General features: G+C 48.4%; 1 protein-coding gene across 1 annotated transcript in view; it reads left to right on the top strand.

Annotated features, from left to right (window-relative positions):
• The window catches only part of CCDC12 (coiled-coil domain containing 12), a 29,514-nt gene extending 17,341 nt beyond the window's left edge, over positions 1-12,173 (top strand). The window contains exons 2-7 of the mRNA XM_066628053.1: positions 1-80; positions 5,624-5,703; positions 6,697-6,758; positions 6,893-6,927; positions 8,884-8,960; positions 9,597-12,173. Of these exons, the coding sequence (XP_066484150.1) occupies positions 1-80; positions 5,624-5,703; positions 6,697-6,758; positions 6,893-6,927; positions 8,884-8,960; positions 9,597-9,676 (414 nt within the window). The 3' untranslated portion in view covers positions 9,677-12,173. The remainder of the gene's footprint in view (positions 81-5,623; positions 5,704-6,696; positions 6,759-6,892; positions 6,928-8,883; positions 8,961-9,596) is intronic.
• The last annotated feature ends 3,748 nt before the right edge of the window (positions 12,174-15,921 follow it).

Raw genomic sequence — 15,921 nt, 5'->3', positions numbered from 1 at the left:
AATAAAGGTGATGGTGAACCAGAGGTCAAGCATTTCAGAGGTGACACTAAAGAGGAGGAAGAGGAGGTGGCGAAGCACAAGTAGGTTTTCTCTATGTTCATAACTTGGCTGTCTTAACCTGTGCAGATATGCTTCCTTAGTCAGATTACACCCCCCCCCCCAATCCAGCCCATGAGGTGGAGGGGAACAGGAGTGCCTCTGCCCTTTTTGCACCCCCATTATGTATGCCCCATCCGAGATGTCCTTACAAGACGGTCACTTTTGAGTACAGTCTCAGTCAAAATTGCATGGCAGATGCCCTAGAAATGATTATAACCTGTGTCAGTGGTTTTCAAACTCTAGTGGAGAGTTTGAGCCACTGTAAGTGCTTGTGGGGGGGCAGTGGGGCTGGGGGGGGGAAGGCAGCAGCACAATCCCCAGGATCGCGCCACTCAGGGGGCTGCAGGGGCTTGGGTGCACTTACCCAAAGTGCACTAAAGTTTTAGCGGAACCCAAAGTTCCGCTAAAGAGGAAGTGGAGCGCGATTGCTCCGCTGTCACTTTCACTGCTGCAGGGAGCCCTGCTGAAGGTCGCGCTGGGCTCCCCACACCCCTGGGAGGCTACAGGAGGCTTGGGTAAGTGCACCCAAGCCCCTGCAGCCCCCTGAGCAGCGCAATCCTGGGGATCGTGCCTCTGCCTTCTCCCTGCCTCCAGGCTGCCCCCACCCCTTAAGGGGACAGAAGCCAGGGCCCACAGGCTGAGGCGTCGCGACGCCCCAGTTTGAAAAGCCCTAACCTGTGTGTATAGACTGTATCTGAAGGTGATATCCTCATATGAGTGTTGGGGATGTGGCAGATGTGCAGGGGGAGGAAACCATGTTCCTTCTCCCCTGCTGAGCCGAGTATAATCTGATCTGGCTCCATGTGAATTGTGTTTTGCAAACTGGGAGCCATGCTTCGAACCTCCTGTTCCCCCCTGCTGAGGAGGGAAAGACCGGCGTTGTTTGTCGTGAGCAAACATGCTTTTCCTGTTGCCATGTCTGAGGAAAGCGAGCTGCCTGGTGGTGTGTTATGTGATCCCGAGGTTGGTGAATAATAAATGACCTTGCGATTGCATTTCCTGGTGTTTCTGTTGATTCGGGGCTAATTAGTGGAATGCACTGTAAAAACAGGTACCCTGAGTGTCATGTCTCCTGCAAGGCAGCATCGCAGGAACATTGAGGGGCCAATAAACACTCTGGTTGTCTGATATGATGTGCAGGTGGAAATGTCCCATCAGATGACTAAGCCCTGTTTGGTTTTTTCTATGATGTCTAGTGGTAGAGAGACTGTGTCTTACCTGAGAAAGGGAAGGTCTGTTGCTGCATGGCGCTGCTCACTAGAAACATTTTCCTTTGGCCACCTGTGACTGTGAAAAATGTCACGAGCCCCGTCGCTCAAGTATCTCCAGAACTTGATGCTGTCTACTAAAAATGTTGTTCTGTTATTTAAGAGTTCTGAACATGAATTCAAGTTCCTGTCCAATTCTGCACAATCTCACACATTAGAATATTGCTGTTACAATCCTCTCACATATTTGGCCTTAGCTCACCTTGCTTAAAAATATTTGTATTTAAATCCCATCCATCTGAGCTGTGCCAGGTCTGCCCACTTAATTTGCTCCCCATTTAGTCCTGGGAAAGAGCTTGACACATTGCTTGTGTGTCCCCCTCCCCCATCTCCACTCTCTGTTTGGTGGCCTCCCCTACCCCACCTCTGCTCCGAAGCTGCTGGAATGGAGAACTGGCACAGATTGTTGGAACTGTGTTCTTGTCTACTGACTAGAATTTGCAGTGCTTCATGGTACAGTGAAGACATGGGTTAGAGACCCCAGGTTACTCTATTGCAGGGGCCTCCAAACTGTGGCCACAGGCTGGATCAGTGTTCCAGCATCATGGTCTAGGGCAGTGATTTTTGACCTTTTCCATCTTATGGCACACTGGCAAGGCACTAAAATGGTCAAGGCACACCATCCATTTTTTGACAAATGACGCTGTGCTTCCAGTGGGGAGCTCACATCTCCTAATGATTCTACTATTAAATGACCCTCTCCCAAATCCCATGGCACACCTGGGGACCATTCACGGCACACCAGTGTGCTACAGCACAGTGGTTGAAAATGGCTGGTGTAGGGCATGCCACGACAGTGGTAAAGCTGTACTGTTCCATGCCGCAGCCTCCCTTCTTGGAAACCGATCTTTGCAGAAAGTTGTGCCAGGCAGCCTCTCCTGCTGCATATTGCCCCAGAAGGCTCTGTGCCCCGATTGCCCGGGAGAAGCAATTGCTTGGTGTGACCCTCTGCAAAGGTTGGATGTGAAGAAAGGATAGTGAGGCTTCGCCGCTGCCGTGCCACGCCCGAGATTGTTATGCTGGAGCTCTGGATCCAGCCTGCGGGCCAGAGTTTGAGGTGCTCTGCTCTGTGGTGCTCTATGGTGATGAAATGTGGATATTTTCCCACCACAATTGCATCTGCACAGTCCTGTCTGGCAGAGCTTCTCCAATTAGCGTGAGGCCTCCTTAATTCCAGGTTGCCTCCTGAGAATGTAGACTGCTTGGGAGTTGCTCCTTCATGCTTGCAAGGCACTCTGGAGATCAAACCTCTGCCATTTGCTGTAGCTGCCATGGCTCCTGTGGTGGAGCTGTCCTTGGTTTTGCCATACCACGTTTGCATGGCTGAGAATGTGGACCTGGTCTTGCAATTGCCCATATAACTTCTAGCACTTGGGAGTGCGAGCAGTAAGTATAGGTGGAGCCTATTTATCTGAGTTAGTTCCGTTGACTCGGTGCAATTAACAAAAAACTCGTGCTAAATTCCATAGAGTTACACAAATACGCTACAGCCTATCACTTGGGGCTGGAAGGAAACTAAGGCAGCTGTTCTCAATCCCCTCCCCTCAGCTCCTTTGCCTCCCCCTCCTCCCCCTTTCACAGGTGGGATGCTGAGCTTTTAAGAGTCCAGTCCTATGCGTTTCTACTCAGAAGTAAACCCCATTGTAGTCAATGGGGCTTACTCCCAGGAAAGTGTGGAGAGGATTGTAGCCTAAATCTCATGCTTTGCTTGCTTGAAGGCTTGCTTGCTGGACTGTTTTGTTTCCGTAGGCTGGAGAGCCTGCACCTTCTCAAGGGGGAGGGGGAAATTGGTAAACACTCCCTGGGTTTTTTGAAGCTATCCCCTCTGTTGCTACCGCACCTGCCCCTGTGTGTCTGTGAGAGAGAGAGAGAGCGCTCCACCTTGCTGCACGTTCTCTGGCTACAGAAGTTTTCCGTCCCCCCTTCCCCTCCTCAGCCCCTCTGCGGGCTCAGGAGCTCCAAGAGTGTTACAGTTCCTTCGCAAGGGGAACCTCTTCCAGGGCTATTTCCCTGCCTGGGAGAGGCAGAGCCTTTTTGCAGTGTTTTGGGCTGCCTGGAAACAGAGTGAGAAGCCAGCGCAGGGCAAAGGAGGCAGAGGTGTGTGTGACTTTCAGTTCCCCTCCCCCATTCACCTTGAGACAAAAAATCCGTGGATAAATAGATTGCACCTGCAGATGTAGTGAGCAGTGAGTGATGCCAGGAGAGGCTGGCTGAGGCCATTCAATGACTGGTTAATGCAGTGATTTTCAGTCTTTTTTGTCTCATGGCACACTGACAAGGTACTAAAATTGTCAAGGCACACCATCGGTTTTTGACAATTGACAAGGCACACCATACTGTTGGCAGGGAGCTCATATCCCCCAATGGTTCTATTAATAAATGACCCTCCACCAAACTTCTGCGGCACACCTGGGGACCATTCACGCCACACCAGTGTGCCATGGCACAGTGGTTGAAAATGGCTGGGTTAATGCCTCTTCAAGGAGAGCAGTGCTCTCTGTCCTCTTGGAGGCCATTGTGCCTTTGTGTGTGCCACTGTGCCATCTCTGGGCCTGGTTTCAGAACAGAAACGACCTTGGTCATGCTAATCAACAACTTTGCTGGGAGTTGGGTAAGGTGAATGTTTCTTTTTTGACTCTCCTTGACTTCTGAAAGGCTTTTGCTACTTTTGAACATGAAATCTGCCCCCCCCCCCCGACAGGATTGGAGGTGCCTTCTTTGTTATGGCTCTGCTCCTACTTGTTGGGTGGGGCCCAAAACAAGGTGCTTGGGAGATGGCTGGCCCACCCTGGTATGGGGATCCCTGGCTGAATACTGTAAGGTTCTCTTCTGTCGCCTGTGCTTTTCATGATATAGAGGAGAGACTATGGATTTCAGTGTTACCCATGTGCAGTTGGTGCATGGTTCTTGCTCCCTTTTTCCTAGCACTTCACTGAGTTGATATAGTTACTTGCCAGTAGTTGTAATGGCCTGGTTGAGGGCTAATACTCTGAAGTTCAGTCCTGGATGAGACAAATAAATTGAATGAGAGGTGTCTTAGTAGGGCTGCAGTCCTTCCACAGGAGCAAGTTTGAGGTCTGAAGGTTCTCCTGCATCCAGCCTTGCAGTTTGATTTGAGTGGCGACTGGAGTCAAGCGCGCCCTTTCCTGACGTGGCTTGCTGTGCATCCATTGCTCCTTATTCTTGGTGCTAGAAGAGATCTTGCCATCCTAAAACAAGCCCTGGAAACGTCTTGATTATATTGCCGCAAGGCACTCTGTGTGGGGCTACCTCTGAAGACCGTCAAGAAACTGCTGGGTCAGAATACCACAGCTTGGATCCTAAGGCTCCAGGGGGAAATATTCCACACCTGAAGGTACTCAGGAACTCATGCCTGGTTGATTTCTGAGCACATTAAAAGTGCTAGTTTTAAAATGCAGAGCCCTGTGTGACCTGGCCTGGGAAATCTGGAAATAGCTCCTTAAGGGCACAATCCTAATCCCTTATGTCAGTGCTTTCCAGCATTGACATAAGGGCAATGAAGCGCTGAGGTAAGGGAACAAACATTCCCTTACTTTGAGGAGGCCTCTGTGAGTAACACCCAACTGCAGGATGCAGCACATGTCCCATTGGCACCGCTATGCCAGAGCTGGAAAGCACTGACATAAGGGGTTAGGATTGTGCCCTAAATGTATCATCCCTTGTCTGTTATCTTCTGAGGAGGCTTTGCTGCGAGGAAGCTGCCACTGGCTCCCCCCCCCACCCCCCAATTGCTCCAAGATGTGGCAAAAGGTGGTAGAGTCTGTAGTGGCATCCAGGTTAGAAAATGATCTGCCCGGGGAGGTTCGTCTAACCAGTTTCTATGCTACCTTTAGGCTGTTAACAAAGGCGACTGTCTTCCAGATGGCATTTGGCCTTCAGGGCTAACCTGAGACCAACAGAGTTTCTTTCCGATACCTGACCTCTCACTCTTCTATTGAATTTAGCTGTGTGTTGTGTTGGATGTTTGAGTTGCTGTGGGGAGTGCAGGGAAACATGTGAATTGGGAGGTGTTACTATACAGTTGCAATTCTTGTTCACTGTGTAAAAATTGTGAACTGCTGAAGTAAGGTTTAAAAGAATTCTGGGCTTCTATGACTTCATATGATTAGTATATGACTTGATTGATTTTATTGTGAGTTTGACATTGCTGTGAACTGCTTGTTTGGGAAGTGGTATAAAAATGTTGCAGGCAGTGTGCAAAAGCTGAAGCATCTCTTTTTCCTTCCTCTTTCTAGGGAGCTCAGATTGCGGAATTATGCTCCAGAAGATGAAGAGCTCAAGACTCGAGTGGTACCTCAAGGCAAGCCTGCCTCAGGTTGGTGATCATCTCGAACTAAGAACGGGGGCAGCCCAATCCTAGTGGGAGCGCTGGTGGGAAGGCCAGAACTTTCTCAAAGACTGCTGGCCACCTGTCAGAGCGAGTAAGCCTTGCAAGGGTCGTGTGGAAGGCAGGGTTCAGTGGCAGCCACACCCACAGAATCCTAGTCCCCTTCACAGGCCTGTTCATCTGTATGGCTTAATGTGGACTTGAGCCAGGCATCAAGCTAGCACAGGTCTGAGTTGACCCATGGTGGCTGCTGGGCTTTATTCTGGGGCAAGAGAACAAGTGTTCCCTTACCCTGAGGAGGCCTCTAAATTCCCCTGCAGGATACAGTGGTAGCCGCATTGATGTCACTGCATTGCTGTGGACATAGTTAGGATTGGGTTGTTAAGCTCCACTTAGCTCCCATGGCCAAAAATACTGGAGACCTGCTGTCCTTCAGGAATGAGTGTCATTCTCCTGGGAACATGGGTTGGCATCTTTCCAGCAACTCTTAATTTGCTCTGAGCCCTGGGGGTAAGGCAGTTCTGGTTTATACTGAAGAACAAGATCTGCTGAAGGTATGGGGGCCCTTTGTGAGGGTGATGATCAGCCATTTGGAGATTGCTGTTCCCTTTGAACACAATTTTGAGGAGGGGTTGAGGCTGCATCTACTAATTACACAGTTATAAACCAACTTGTCATCGCTCCCCCAGAGGCATCTTGGGGATTGTAGTTTTACATGGGAGCTAAAAACATTGGGAAGATGAAGTCTCAGAGCTCTAACAAGGATTCCTTCGGGAAGGGATGCCAGCTAAGCGAATTCCAGTCGCCTTGTGCTCCAGCATCAGTGAAGGCAGCCACTGACTTGCACTAGAAATTCCCCAAGTGCAACTTGGCCTCTTAGTGGACTCTGTTTGTGGCGGGGGGGGGGGAGTCTTGTCTTGTCTTCTGCTGACTTCTCTGTGTTCTCATGGTCTCACTGCATGGTCTTCTCTCTCCCTCTAGTGGAGGACAAGGTGAAAGACCAGTTGGAGGCTGCCAAGCCGGAGCCCATCATTGAAGAAGTGGTACGTTCCTGGTTCTTTCAAGCCGTCTTCATCTAGGCCATTGAGTGCGGTGTCTCATGTTTTGAATGAGAAATGAATATCCCTTATCTAAGGATTTTTACTAAAGATTTGTATACCTTTGTTCCCTTTCCTAGGATTTGGCAAATCTGGCACCCAGAAAACCGGATTGGTGAGTTTGAAGGGTCGATTTGTTTTTTTCTGAGGTGATCACTCCAAAATTAGATTGGGTTAAAATGGCTGTGTATCTCCTTAACTGCAGCCAGTAAAAGTAGTATTTTCTTTTTGTGGGACATATTCCTATTTCTGAAAGTACATAGTGCTAGACACCCTGCTTGCACTCAGAACACATTGCATGACCTATTACCTATAGCAGGCCCGATGATACAACCATGTTTGTTTTGGTTCAGTGGTCAGGAACTCGCATCTGAAGGATTTAAGTGACAGTAGTCATTCACAAACCTATAGTACTTGACTGGGAAAGTGAAGAGGGATTGACAGGGCCAGTCTAGTACCCAAGGACAGCATACGGCAAGATAGACCCCAAAGGGAAAATGATGGGACTCCCCAGTTGCTACCTGCAGCTCCTAGCTATGACCACCCAGTGCAGCAGCAGTTGGTTATAGCCCATTAACCCAGCATGGCTGTGAACTGTCCCCCTGCTTATCTTGTGTGTGTTTAAGCCATTTTCTTTTTCAACCATTTGACATTCCTGGTTTCCTTTTTCTTCTCTTTGGGTGGCAACTGAGGATTTTACTCCCTGCATCTGACTAGTCTGCAAAAGCTTCTGTCTGCCACCTCTAGTGCTCACCTAGGGTCATTCTTTGGTTTCTCTACCCTGTTTGCTTTCAGGTTCCCATTCTGTGACTCTTAAGCTACCTTCCACAATATGTTTTTTCCCCACCCTAAAATGTGGTGCCTTTTTCTGCACAATTTGGGTATACTGAAAACCTACTTTGATTTTGTTTGCCTGTCTCAGGATAGAAATAGCTTAAAAACCATGTGTACAATGCATTTCAAACTACAGTTTGGTGCCAACGGTTTTTTAAAAAATAAACTTCTATATGTTAATTCTGTTAGTGCGTATTGACAATGTAATAATAGATGCAAAGTTGTGCCCACTTTATTTGGCCATTTATCAGATTTTTGACTGGGAGCCATTTTATTTTGGGGGGATTTTGACCTTTTGAACTTCAGAATTGGCTTGGCAAACAGCAGGTTCAGTTTTAACATCCCTTGGTCTTTTGGGAAAAGTGGTTTAGTCACTTTTTGTCACTTTTACCTTATGGATCTTTTCTAGCCACATTTCTAAGAAATGGTTCTGCTCTGTATGCAGCATGTAAAATTGACATGGCACATGTGTTTTCAAACCAGTTCACTAAATATGAATTGGACATGCTGTGTCTGAACCCAGTTGATTTAGAACATGGGAAGTTTTCCAGTACAGTGTTTCCTAGAAAAGCCCCTTCCCCAGCTGTAGCAACCCCTCCTTTTCATTCATCTCATGCTGCAGATGCCATACATAAGGGAAAGGTGCCCTTGGTGTCACACTGTGCTGTTTTGAATGGCATGCTTTTCCAGAGGGCGAGTGCTGAAGGGCGAATTTGAATGAACCTGTGTGAACTTGTTCACCTTGTGTTTTCTGAAATCTGTTTTAATCCTTGCTTCAGGGCTGTATAACTGGCACCCAGCAGCTCTTACTAGGTCTCGAACTTTCAGAGTTTACATGTTGGTTTGGGGCAGCTTCTCCCATTTTTAGAGTGGTGTGCATACACTGTAGTTGTGGATATCTCTTCATAATGGAATGTCATCCTTCTCTGCTCTGAGCACTTTTTGTAATGAATGAACCTTAAATCAGATGGGTTTCCTTTTGAAAGATTGGCAATTCAGTTAGTTTCCCTCTTCCCCCCTTTTGCTGGGTTGGCACAAAGTATCAGGCATCAGACTATCCAACCCAACCCCAGTCTTGCACAGGAGGTTCTAACCCACCCCTACCCCAGCACCACTTGTACAAAGGATAAACTCTGTTGCCCTAAGACCAGGACTTGTGTGGTGGTAAAGGATTTTGTTCTGCCAGATATTCTTGCATACATTTGATTTGTCTCACTTTTTCCCTCTTGCTCTTTAGGGACTTAAAGCGAGACGTAGCCAAGAAACTGGAGAAGCTTGAGAAGCGGACACAAAGGGCAATTGCTGAGTTAATAAGTGCGTGAGCATGTACAGGCTGAAATGTTGTTGAGCAGGGGGGGGGGGTGTTTTTTGCAGGAGCAGAAAACTGTTCCTTTCCATCTGATTTTAGCCATGTATTGCAAACTGCCCCCCCAACACACTTCCAACAGTATTCTGGTGACTCAGTAATGCACATAGTCACACAGTTGTGTTCTCTCTCCCCCCCCCCCACATTGAGAGGAGCCAGATTTCTTTGGGGCTTGGGCAGGTCCTTTGTGGATCCTATCAGTGTTACTGCCCATCTCAGGCTCCCTTCTAGTATGCAAGGGTTATCTGAGATTAGGGCTTGCTAGATATCTGTATTCTATTTTCTGGTTATTGCCCATCTCCCAGAGGCATTAATGTTCTCCCATCATCTCTGGCTTCAGGCTGGGAGAGGAGGAAGCAGGCCCTGGAAGGGCTTCTCATCTGCTTTGATTATGGAATCTTCCCAGATCCCAGAGTATTTGGGTAGTGTGGTGCTTGTTCAGCTGCTACACTTAACTTGTGAGGAGGCTTTCTAGAAATCAGCTGGCCCTCTAACGTTTGCAGTGATGTTGTTTAGGCTTTGTACTCCAGTGAACCTGTGTAACCTAATGGTTGCTGAGTGTGCTGCCACTGTTTCCCTTGCAGGAGAGAGGCTCAGGGGCCAGGAGGAGAACTTGGCTTCTGCAGTTGACTCAGCAAAACAAGAAGGAAGTGATTCGGACTGAGACCATCAGGAAATGGATGCTCTTGGTGTAACCTGCCAAGCAAGCCTGAACCCAGGTGGCCTGTTGAGAAGCTGACATGGACTCTGGACCAGTGAATCAAGGAGCCCCAACATCTGTACTGCAAATTCACAACATCCAGGGCATGCTTGGTGTATAGGGAGGGGTTTACTTTCCATCAGGCAGGCACCTGGAGCTGTTACTCACAGACTGCAAGCTAATGGGTGAGATTGGGATGAAGCAGGGCAGCCTCGGAGAGCTGTTTTCAATAGGAAAGACCACAGATTAGAGGGGAGAAAGGGGATGAGGCTGGCAAAGCAATCTGCACTCCTGGCTGGTAATTTTGACTGCTCTTAAATGCTGTTCCCTACTGATTCCCTTTATGCCTCAGCCATGAGAGGGAGTGGAGAGGTCTTCAGTCTCTCAGCCGAGCCTGTCCTCTCCCCATCTCGTCTGTGTTGCAGACCGAGCTGAGACACTTGCAGCCCTTAGTGCAAGACTTTAAGGGGGGGGGGGTGCAGGGGCATACCAAAACCACAAGTTTGTGTTGAGAACACAGTGTAGAAGTCGGGGTTGTCCTGAGCATTGCTGCCCCTTTGGCTTGTACGCTGAGGGGGCCAAGGTGCTGGGGTGCCCTGCTGCCTGGACCAGGAGCTGCAACCCTGCAAGTGGTGTGTGCAACTGGGAAGGAAGACCTGGCCTCTGTGTCAAAATGGCTGGTGTTGCAACTGCCTTGTGCGATCATGTTTACCTTTGTGTGTGAGAGAGGTTTTCTGTGAATATGTGGGACAGTTTAACAGCTGAGTGGTTCTTGGTGGATGGCTACAGGCTGTGTCTGTATTGCATTGTGGCCTGGAGGAGGAATCCCTGCTCTTTAATTTACTTGTTTTCAGATCTATGAAAATACTATAAACCCCTTTGCCTCCCCCTGATTTTGCAGGGTTGTGTTATTTTTTTACAATAAAATCTTGATCCTCAATTCTGTATACTTCCTTTGCTTGTTGAGTCCCCATTTGGAAAAAGGCTGACTTTGTACAATGTCTTGTGCTGCATGGAAGCTTTCATGGCTGAAGATCAGCTCCGCAGGGCTTTAAAATTTCCCAGTATTTTCCAGTCAGGCCAAAGCTGACGTGGGCTTCTCCTCCTCTGTTTTGCCTTGTTCCCCCTGCTGTTTAGCTACCTCCAAACTGTGGTCACATATACAAACTCAAACTCCAATGGGTATGTCTATTGGATGGGTAATGACAAGATGTCTGACCTGTACTTGTCCATACAGTGTTGACATATGGCAGAGGTGGCCATACTGCAGTCCCAGAACCACACTCAGTTTTTTAACACAGAATGTGCAACTCACAGAAATATGTTGGCCAAGCTTCTTTTTGCATCACAAGTAATATAAAAAGTGAATTAAAAAAAATTAAGCTGTATATAATTATTTACCAGGTATAAACTGAGCGCCCACTGGATTAAAATGCATATATTTGAGAATTTAAATGCTCAAATATTGTGGCTCTTAAATATTTGAAGTTTCTCATATGTGGCATAAGTTAAGCAAGTTTGGTCACCCTTGGTGTACGGGAATACACGTGTTGCCCTATATTGCTCTGGGCCAGGGTATCTCAGAGATCGCCTACTTCCGTACAATCCGGCTTGTCCTCTTAGGTCATCAGAGAAGGCCTTTTTACAAGTGCCGCCACCTAAGGAGGTACGTGGGGCGGTGGCAAGAAACAGGGCCTTCTCAGTAGTGGCACCAACGTTGTGGAACTCCCTTCCCCTTGACTTGAGAATGGCTCCCTCTCTGGAGACTTTTCGGCAAGGCCTGAAGACCTTTTTGTTTAAACAAGCCTTCTGAGTTCATGGCCTTTTTAAACATCTTTTCTATATCTTTTAGTACAGGGGTGCTCAATAGGTGGATCGCGATCTACCGGTAGATCGCGAGGCAAAATGAGTAGATCGCTGAGTGCCGACCCCCCCCCCCTTCAGGTGTCTCTGGGAGGAAAGCTGGGAGTAAGGCCCATTGTACTCAATGGGGCTTATTCCCAGGTAAGTGTGGCTAGGATTGCAGCCTCACAGCCTAATCCTAGGCATGTCTACTCAGGAGTAAGTCCTGTTATACTCAGTGGGGCTCAAGGTACACCAACATACATCGTACACATAAATGTTATATGTTATGATGGCGCGAACATTGTAAAAAAAACTCTGGTAGATCTCCGGGCCTTGTTGGGTTTCAAAGTAGCTCTCGAGCCAAAAAAGTGTGAGCACCCCTGTTTTAGTATTTTTACAGGCTTGATTCCTCTATGATTTGCTGCGTTTTGCTCTTTTTATCTGACTTGTTATCTGATTACTGTTTTTATGGGTATCTGTTAATGTGTTTTAATATGTTTTTATTTGCGGTTAAATTATGTTTTTAATCTGTTTTTAATATGTTGTAAGCCGCCCAGGGTCCCTTCGGGGAGAAGGGCGGGATATAAATAAAGTTTCTTCTTCTTCTTCTTCCACATGCAGGATCCTAATGTGCAAAGTAGTGTGATAGAGGAAGCTGTTGATGACCGGGGGGGGGGGGGGGTTGGCCTGAAGTCTCTTCCAGTTTCAATTTTCAATTCTGTCCCATCAGTTCTATCTGTGTAGAGGAGATGGTCATTCCATCTTTGGTAGTGGGGTCACTGCTGTTCACACTGATACTCTCCAACGGATTCCAAAAGGTATCTTAAGTTTTGTTGATATTAAGTGTCAGGGGACACCAAACACAGCCGTGTTCGTCTTATCTTTGGTTGGTTGGAGTCAGGAATGGGCTGGATGAGAATGAAGAAGGGCAGTCCTGAGAAGATGAAGTTGCTCTTTTGCTGAAAAAGGGGCAAAACTGGCTGTCCTGGCTGAAGTCAGCTTTGCTCCCAAGTAATAGCACTGTAGTGGGCGTTGCTGTTGGACTCCTGGGTGAGACTAGCCAGAAGTGCTGTTTGGATCAGCTTCTGAGGATACACCAGCTGCCCTCCTTCCCGTAGAAGGATGGTAACCTTCCAACTGGACTACTGTGGTGTTCTGTATGTATGTGGACCCCCGCTTGAAATGTGGAATTTGGAAAGTCACTATCACATTTGAGCTGTACCTCTTGCATCTCCTGGCTGTTGGTTTCCACCATTTACAGTGTCTCCTGTGTGTGTGGCATTTCTGTCCACTGTCCACTTAATGCATCTGATGAAATGGGCTCTCAGACATATGTTCCTCTCTGTCACAAAATCAGAGATTTCAGGGGACCTATTACCGATTGCATCTGAGAACTTCCAGGAAACTGTCCATGTGCCTAAATGTGAGGTCACCCTTGGCCCAACTTGGAAAGCCTGTGGCATTTTTGGTCTTGCAGATGAGGGTGGAACTTCCTCTCCTTGAGCAAGAGGCCTGACTAATCTTTCCTCTTGAACAGTTTCTTTTCATGTATTGACTTGGATGGGAGACCTCAATTATTGCATGAGCTGACGGGCAACTGCTTCTAAGTCTCGTGTTGTCTGTCTCCAAAGAGATCCCTGATCGGTGCCTGATCCAGCCCAAGGGGAATTGGTTCTTCACCACAGGGGCTTTTGCAAGAGCAGTTAGAACAAACTCTCCTGGAGAAGCAGTGATCTTTTAGTGAGCTTTCTTCAGACAGGCAAATTCAAACTTTAGACATTAGATTGGATTCTGGGCTGCCGGGTTAGGAAGTTGCAAGACTAGCGTAAACTTGTGGCAAAGGGGTGACAATCCAGCTCTACACTCCTGCACCCCTGACCATTGAAACAAACCACCTGGGAGAATGGGTTGGCAACATTTTCAGGCAAGGGGGCTGAGCTCGCACGTTCCCATGCTTCTAACAGCTGCTGCATGGAGGTACCCACAGCTCATCTAGTCCAACTGCCTGCCTGTAGCAGGAGATCCTCTGAGAGCATCTCCAGCAGGTGCGTGTCAAGCCTCTGCTTGAAGATCTCCAGGAGGGAGAATCTAATAATAAAAATAATAAACTTTATTTATATCCCACCCTTCTCCCTAAAGGGACCCAATCTACTGTCTGTCTTGGCAACCTGTTCAACTGCTGAACCACTCTGACTGTCAAAAATTTCTTTGTGATGTCCAGCCGGAATCTCCTCTCTTGCAGCTTGTACCCATTTGATCTAATTATGAAAAATAAAATGTTTACAGAAATATCACCATATCTGATGACAGCAAATTCCATAAATGGGATGTGAAAAGCAGTCCCTGGGCGGATCCTGAGGAAGGATCCTGGCTGGCTGGCTGGCCTGGGGAAATCCAGCTAACTTCAGGGTTTTTTGTCTGGCGGAAGGAGGATAAGTGGGTGTGGGGAGAATTGCAAGGGGTGACGCTCAGGTGTCTGTGGTGAGGCAACCTGATGAGGAATCTCCCAAGAAGTAGATTGCAACACGTCTTGTTTACCCTGGGAAGGAAGGAAGGGAATTTCTGACGCACTCGGCAGCAGACATTAAAAGGTGCCCAGGAAGCGGTTCTGTTGCAGAAGGCAGTCCAGAGGGCTGAGTCCACTCTCCCAAGTGCAGAGATCCAGGGACCATGCAGAGACCATGGCTGCTGTGGGCGCTGCTGGCCAGTCTTTTCCTGGCAATGACCACCCTGGCTGCGCCAGTTGTGCAGGAGCCAGGGACCTCAGAAGGGGCATCGCAGCCAGAGGGGGGGTCCATTCCTGAGCAGCCAGTGGTGAGTACTGAGTGTGGTGCCAGGAACTTGTTTTCTGGGGGTGGGGAGTTGAGTGGGATGTCAGGATTGAAGCCAGTCAGAGAATAATAAGTGTTCAGGTTCTCTCTCTTGAGGCTCACAGAAATTAGCAGCAATGGGGAGAGGTTGTCTGAGCATGTGTGAAGTGCACTTCTCTTGTCACTTAAAAGTGGTGGTCCAGTTCAGGAAAAGATGACATAATCATAGAAGCTGACCCTTTCCATTTATTCATTCATGTTTCTTTCAAAGTGCTCAGAGGAGCAAAACCCCCCCCCCCCAATGATCTACATGTGCACTAGCAATTAGTTGCATAGAGGGGGATTAAACATCTTAAGACCCTGGGAAGGACGTGGAGACTTGAGAAATGACTTTGCTCTCACCCAGAAGAGGTCACCCTGCCATCCTAGAAAGCCAAATATTGGGACCCAGGGAGGACACATACTCTCCAGGGGGAGTGAGCAGGGCCAAAGGGCAGGATAGTTCCTGGGGCCAGTTGATTCAGGTCAGCCTCGGGAGCCACCCGAGCTCCACCCCAACTCTTGGTGTCTTGGATTTTGTATTTCAGAGACCAACTGTGCGGCCGCCCCACGCCTGGTGGAAGAAGGGGACACCTCGGCCTGGGATGTACTCTCCCTTTGGTAACAGTGGCCCTGGAAGGGGTTTTTGACCTTGCAGGTGCAAGCCTTGACCACCATGGGCACAAAGTCTGCTGCAGCACCGTTTTCTGGGGGTGTTACAGAATTGCTGCGCCTCTACAAACTGCCCGTTTCTCACTGCAGCCAGCTCTGCAGGAGGGCGTCGCATTTTCTCTCTGGACCAGACAGACAGACACCTGCCTTCTCCAACATTACAGGGCGCTCCGAATTTTCTATGTATTTTACCATAACACTAAACTTTATTTGAATGTTGGCAACCTTCAGTCTCGAAAGACTATGGTATTGCGCTCCGAAAGGTGGTTCTGGCACAGCGTCTAGTGTGGCTGAAAAGGCCAATCCGGGAGTGACAATCCCTTCCACACCGGGAGCAAGTGCAGTCTGTCCCTGGTCTGTCTCCCTGGCTATGGGCCTTCCTTCTTTGCCTCTTTGCCTCAGTCTGTTGGCCAAGTGTCTCTTCAAACTGGCAAAGGCCATGCTGCACAGCCTGCCTCCAAGCGGACCGCTCAGAGGCCAGGGTTTCCCACCTGTTGAGGTCCATTCCTAAGGCCTTCAGATCCCTCTTGCAGATGTCCTTGTATCACAGCTGTGGTCTACCTGTAGGGCGCTTTCCTTGCACGAGTTCACCATAGAGGAGATCCTTTGGGATCCGGCCATCATCCATTCTCACGACATGAATGAGCCAACGCAGGCATCTCTGTTTCAGCAGTGCATACATGCTAGGAATTCCAGCTCGTTCCAGGACTGTGTTTGGAACTTTGTCCTGCCAGGTGATGCCGAGGATGCATCGGAGGCAGCGCATGTGGAAAGCGTTCGGTTTCCTCTCCTGTTGTGAGCGAAGAGTCCATGACTCGCTGCAGTTCAGAAACTTTATTTGCG

This window comes from Tiliqua scincoides, chromosome 5 (genome assembly GCF_035046505.1).
Source record: "Tiliqua scincoides isolate rTilSci1 chromosome 5, rTilSci1.hap2, whole genome shotgun sequence".
In the NCBI taxonomy this organism is placed as follows: Eukaryota; Metazoa; Chordata; class Lepidosauria; order Squamata; family Scincidae; genus Tiliqua; species Tiliqua scincoides.
Note: the sequence above shows the minus strand (reverse complement) of the source record. Positions and strands in the feature narration are given on the sequence as shown.